At 41.1% G+C, this 6,213-nt stretch overlaps 2 protein-coding genes and 1 pseudogene across 2 annotated transcripts in view; all 3 read right to left on the bottom strand.

Annotated features, from left to right (window-relative positions):
• Nucleotides 1-8: 8 nt before the first annotated feature.
• LOC147817355 (protocadherin gamma-C3 pseudogene) lies at nt 9-1,755 on the bottom strand (annotated as a pseudogene).
• An 812-nt stretch (nt 1,756-2,567) lies between these two features.
• On the bottom strand, nt 2,568-5,310 carry LOC111646609 (protocadherin alpha-C2-like). Its single transcript, XM_023396137.2, has one exon. It carries the CDS (start codon nt 5,001-5,003, stop codon nt 2,568-2,570), a length of 2,436 nt encoding a protein of 811 aa, XP_023251905.2. The 5' UTR covers nt 5,004-5,310.
• Nucleotides 5,141-6,213, bottom strand: part of LOC111646610 (protocadherin beta-15-like) — a 3,262-nt gene continuing 2,189 nt past the window's right edge. Inside the window, exons 2-3 of the mRNA XM_023396138.2 lie at nt 5,533-6,159; nt 5,141-5,146 (exon numbers count right to left, since the gene is read on the bottom strand). Of these exons, the coding sequence (XP_023251906.2) occupies nt 5,141-5,146; nt 5,533-6,159 (633 nt within the window). The remainder of the gene's footprint in view (nt 5,147-5,532; nt 6,160-6,213) is intronic.

Genomic DNA, 6,213 nt, shown 5'->3' on the forward strand with positions numbered 1-6,213 from the left:
TAAAGATTACCGTTCTCTGGATTGATGGAGAACAGCATGGACATGGAGGTGTTGGCTATCTCCTTCTCTAGGATGAAATAAACTAGATACTGGTTTTCATGGAGGTCAGGGTCAAAGGCAGTGAGTGAACTGAGCAAGGCCCCAGGTGCATTATTCTCCATTACACGTATAGTAGAAAATGACTGAGGGAACTGTGGAACATTGTCATTAACATCCAGCAGCTCTAAAGTCATAGTTTCATTGTCAGATAAATGAGGAGAACCTCTGTCTGTAACAGTGAAAGTGATGTCATATTCTGGAACCTTCTCACGGTCTAACAGCTCTGACACCACTAATTCATAATAGTTATCAGAGGATTCTCTCAGTTTGAAAGGCATATTATCTGGAATATGAAGATCAACCACTCCATTGTCACCTGAGTCTTTGTCACTCACACTAACTACAGCTATCACTGTGTCTAATTCTATGTTTTCATTGACTGGACTCTGAAATGATTTAATAGATATTTCTGGATGGTTGTCGTTCATGTCTTCAACCAGAATCTTTATGGTACATTGTCCTGATAAACTATTGGCTCCATGGTCGGTGGCTATAACTTCCATATCATAAATCCTGAAATCCTCATAGTTTAACATTCCCTTGACAGTAATTTCACCAGTGGAAGGATTCAGATTAAATGTTTCTTGCGTTTTCTCTGACGTATATAAACTGTATGAGTATGTTATCTCAGAATTTGACCCCTCATCTAAGTCTGTTGCATTGAGATGAATAACAAGACTTCCAATAGGAGAATTTTCTACTATTTTAACATTATACATCATTTTGTTAAATACAGGAGCGTTGTCATTCGTGTCCAAAACACGCACAATAACACTGGCAGTACCAGAACGAGCAGGTATGCCTCCATCTACAGCTGCGAGTATTAAATTATGAACAGCCTGCTGCTCGCGGTCTAAAGTCTTTGTTAAGATCAAATCAGCAAACTTTGATCCATCTCTTCCTGTCTGCACTTCAATATTAAAATGCTCACTTTCACTCAGATGGTAAGTTTTAACTGAATTGCTTCCAACATCAGGATCAACTGCATTACTCAGAGAGAATCGCTCTCCTTTTGGTGTCGCTTCAGATATGTCTAAATGTATTACGTCTCTGCGAAACTGTGGGGCGTTGTCGTTCATATCCAAAATCTCTAGTTCAATATTAAAAATTCGTACTGGATTTTCTAGTATTACCTCAAGTTTGAGATAGCACGATGATTTTGAGATGCAAATATATTCCCTGTCAATCTTATCAACAATGTATAGTTCACCAGTCTCTTTGTTCACATCCAGATATTTCTTATTTGAAATGGTGTCAAGACGCATCTTTCTCTGTTTCAGTGTTTTAACGTCCAGGCTGAGATCAGTAGCAAGATTTGCTACAACTGATCCTTCTTTCATTTCCTCGGGTATTGAATAATGAGTCACTGAGGTCGATATGTCACGAACGAAAGAAAAAAGAATAAGAACGACGAGCAGCACGTACCTTTTGCCAGACGCCATTATTTTAAAGGACCGCATTGTTGTGTCCTTTCATACAGCGCCTCAGTCTTTATAGTGTATGTTTCCAGTAACACTGAATTTTGCTGTAATGGTCCTGATCTCATGGATATTCACACAGTTTTAATCCCGAGAATGTTTCAGCAGTAAATAGAACGAGAGCGTTTTCGGAGCGGAGTTTCAGCACCACGGAGCTGTTCGGTTGATTCACGATAGTAATGTCAACGTCGCACGCTCATGGCGTTCAAAGGCTTGTATTTAACCAACAAACAGCGCCACCCTTAAAGTTTTCGAGGACTCCTTGAGCTACGGTTAACATGATGACCTTAACGTTTCGCCTATATCTATTAATCGGACATAAATTCTATATATCTGACAAGAAAATCGTTTTATTGACAATCTTTGTGACCATAAAAGTACAGTAGCAAGTTTGCTACAACTGATCCTTCTTTCATTTCCTAAGGTATTGAATAATGAGTCACTGAAGTCGATATGTCACGAACGAAAGAAAAAAATAATTAAGAACAACCAGCAGCACTTGCCTTTTGCGAGACTCCATTGTTACAAAGAAACGTATTTTTGACTGCTTTTTTATCGCAGTTCAGTCTTTATATTGTAGCTTTCCAGTAATTTTTATTTTTGTTGTAAAGTTCCTTATTCCAAACATATTTAACGTTTTTTTTTTTCCGGAGCGCTAAATAGGACGAACACTTTTTCGGAGCGGAGTTTCAGCACCACGGATCTGTCTGGCTGATTCACGATCTTCCCTAATGTCAGCGACGCACTGTCTGTGTAACCATGGGCTGGCATTTTACTAACAAACAGCGCCACCCTGTAGAATTTATAAGACTTGTCTGACTGCATTTAATATGATTAGTTTACGTTTTTGTGTATTTTTATCAATGCGAGTTTGAATGGAAAATTGTTCCCAAGAAAGTAGATTAATGACATCCCGTGTGAGGTTAATTGATGGAGCTTTATTAATAAAAAATTCTACAACATAGTCCAAAAACAAATTATGACTTTTTTTCAATAACAGAAATAAAAAAACAAATATGTGTAGTGGATTCCTACCTGCAGAGTGGAAGCTGCTGAGTCACTAGTGTCTGTCACTCCTGTGCCTCTTGGTATACTGGACACGATGTATCTGGAGCCCTTTGGCACAGGCTGTCTGACCACCAGCTTTCCTTTCCTGGTCTCTGCTAGAAACAGACTGTACCAGTAGGCGTCGTTGGAGACCAGAGTGGAATCTGCGATGGTGGAGTTCCTCTCACTGATCACACTGTTCCTGCAGGGAGGAGCTGCTTTGCTGGGTTTGGGTTTCTGGCACTTGAGCACGATGGTGACCAATATGGTGATGAGCAGGAGAAATGACACTGAGCCCAGACCGATCACCAAGTACAGGTTGAGGTCTGAGAAGATGTCATACTCTAGAGGAACCTCAGTCATGTCAGCGTAGGCCTTAACAGCAGTCTCCACTGTGGACAGCTTGATGGTGACTGTAGCAGAGAGAGCAGGCTCCCCGTTGTCCTTGGCAACAACAATCAGTCTCTGGTGGCGTGGATCTCTGTAACTGAACATCCTCATAGTCCGGATCTCTCCGTTGTATTGGTCCAGACTGAACAAGGTGGCGTCAGTCACTTGTAGAAACTGGTAGGTAATCCGAGAGTTGTGCACCGAGTCAGTGTCTAAGGCTATCACCTTGGCAACTAGAGAGCCTTTATCTGTGGATCTGGGGATCTTTTCCTCCACCACTGAGCCGTGTGCGCGCCACGGAGAGACAATAACTGGAGCGTTGTCATTCTGGTCCACAATAATGATGTGAACAGTCACGTTACTGCTGAGTGGAGGAGAGCCAGAGTCTCTGGCCTCAATGTGGAAAAGAAACTCCTTCTCAATCTCATAGTCAAAAGTTTTTAGTGCGTAAAGATTACCGTTCTCTGGATTGATGGAGAACAGCATGGACATGGAGGTGTTGGCTATCTCCTTCTCTAGAATGAAATAAACTAGATACTGGTTTTCATGGAGGTCAGGGTCAAAGGCAGTGAGTGAACTGAGCAAGGCCCCAGGTGCATTATTCTCCATTACACGTATAGTAGAAAATGACTGAGGGAACTGTGGAACATTGTCATTAACATCCAGAAGTTCTAAAGTCATAGTTTCATTGTCAGATAAAGGAGGAGAACCTCTGTCTGTAACAGTGAAAGTGATGTCATATTCTGGAACCTTCTCACGGTCTAACAGCTCTGACACCACTAATTCATAATAGTTATCAGAGGATTCTCTCAGTTTGAAAGGCATATTATCTGGAATATGAAGATCAACCACTCCATTGTCACCTGAGTCTTTATCACTGACACTAACTACAGCTATCACTGTGTCTAATTCTATGTTTTCATTGACTGGACTCTGAAATGATTTAATAGATATTTCTGGATGGTTGTCGTTCATGTCTTCAACCACAATCTTTATGGTACATTGTCCTGATAAACTATTGGCTCCATGGTCAGTTGCTATAACTTCCATATCATAAATCCTGAAATCCTCATAGTTTAACATTCCCTTGACAGTAATTTCACCAGTGGAAGGATTCAGATTAAACGTCTCTTGCGTTTTCTCTGACGTATATAAACTGTATGAGTATATTATCTCAGAATTTGATCCCTCATCTAAGTCTTTTGCATTAAGATTAATAACAAGACTTCCAATGGGAGAATTTTCCATTATTTTAACACTATACATATTTTTGTCAAATACAGGAGTGTTGTCATTTGTGTCCAAAACACGAACTATAACACTGGCAGTACCAGAACGAGCAGGTATGCCTCCATCTACAGCTGTGAGTATTAAATTATGAACAGCCTGATGCTCGCGATCTAAACTCTTTGTTAAAATCAAATCAGCGAACTTTGAACCATCTCTTCCTGTCTGAACTTCAATATTAAAATGTTCACTTTCACTCAGATGGTACGTTTTAACTGAATTACTTCCAACATCAGGATCAACTGCATTACTCAGAGATAATCTCTCTCCTTTTGGTGTCGCTTCAGATATGTCTAAATGTATTACGTCTCTGCGAAACTGTGGGGCGTTGTCGTTCATATCCAGAATTTCTACTTCTATGTTGAAAATTCGTACTGGGTTGTCTAATATAACCTCTAGCTTGAGATAGCATGACGCCGATGACTTTGTGTTGCAAATATATTCTCTATCAATCTTCTCAACAACATACAGTTCACCGGTCTCTTTGTTCACATCCAGATATTTCTTATTCGCAATGATATCAAGACGCATCTTCCTCTGATTCAGTGTTTTAACGTTCAGGCTGAGATCAGTAGCGAGATTTGCTACAACTGATCCTTCTTTCATTTCCTCGGGTATTGAATAATGAGTCACTGAGGTCAATATGTCACGAACGAAAGAAAAAAGAACAACGAGCAGAACGTACCTTTTGCGGGACTCCATTGTTACAAACAACCGCTTTGTTGCGTACGTGTATACTACATTTCAGTCTTTACTTTGTATGAGTCCAGTCATTTGGAATTTTCTTCCAATAGTCCTGATCCCAGAGATGTTCAAATAAATTTAATCCTGGTAATATTTCAGTACTAAATAGGACGAGAACGTATTTCGGAGCGGAGATTCAGTACCACCGAGCTGTCTGGATACTTCACTATCTGTCCTCATGTCAACGTCGTACGCTAGTGGCGTTCATGGGCTGGCTTTTTCGTAACAAACAGTGCCACCTCTAAGTTTTGCAGGACTCTTTTTGCTGCGGTTAACATGATGCCCTTAACATTTTGTTTATTACAATAAAAGGGATTTATATTTTATGAGCTGAAAAGAAAGATCTGATATAGTGACAACCTTTGTGACCTGAACTAATGACTCCTACTTACATGTTTTTTTTGTTATTTTTTAAATACAAGACGAATTGTCACACAATTCTTATCAATGATAAAGATCAAAACAAATGTATGCATTGGATTCCTACCTGCAGAGTTGAAGCTGCTGAGTCACTAGTGTCTGTCACTCCTGTGCCTCTTGGTATACTGGACACGATGTATCTGGAGCCCTTTGGCACAGGCTGTCTGACCACCAGTTTTCCTTTCCTGGTCTCTGCTAGAAACAGACTGTACCAGTAGGCATCGTTGGACACCAGAGTGGAATCTGCGATGGTGGAGTTCCTCTCACTGATCACACTGTTCCTGCAGGGAGGAGCTGCTTTGCTGGGTTTGGGTTTCTGGCACTTGAGCACGATGGTGACCAATATGGTGATGAGCAGGAGAAATGACACTGAGCCCAGACCGATCACCAAGTACAGGTTGAGGTCTGAGAAGATGTCATACTCTAGAGGAACCTCAGTCATGTCAGAGTAGGCCTTAACAGCAGTCTCCACTGTGGACAGCTTGATGGTGACTGTAGCAGAGAGAGCAGGTTCCCCGTTGTCCTTGGCAACAACAACCAGTCTCTGATGGCGCGGATCTCTGTAACTGAACATCCTCATAGTCCGGATCTCTCCGTTGTATTGATCCAGACTGAACAAGGTGGCGTCAGTCACTTGTAGAAACTGGTAGGTAATCCGAGAGTTGTGCACTGAGTCGGTGTCTAAAGCTATCACCTTGGCAACCAGAGAGCCTTTATCTGTGGATCTGGGGATCTTTTCCTCCACCAC

Source organism: Seriola lalandi, unplaced genomic scaffold (assembly GCF_002814215.2).
Source record: "Seriola lalandi dorsalis isolate HSWRI2012SDOR001 ecotype SW California unplaced genomic scaffold, Sedor1 jcf7180002054973, whole genome shotgun sequence".
NCBI classification, from domain to species: domain Eukaryota; kingdom Metazoa; phylum Chordata; class Actinopteri; order Carangiformes; family Carangidae; genus Seriola; species Seriola lalandi.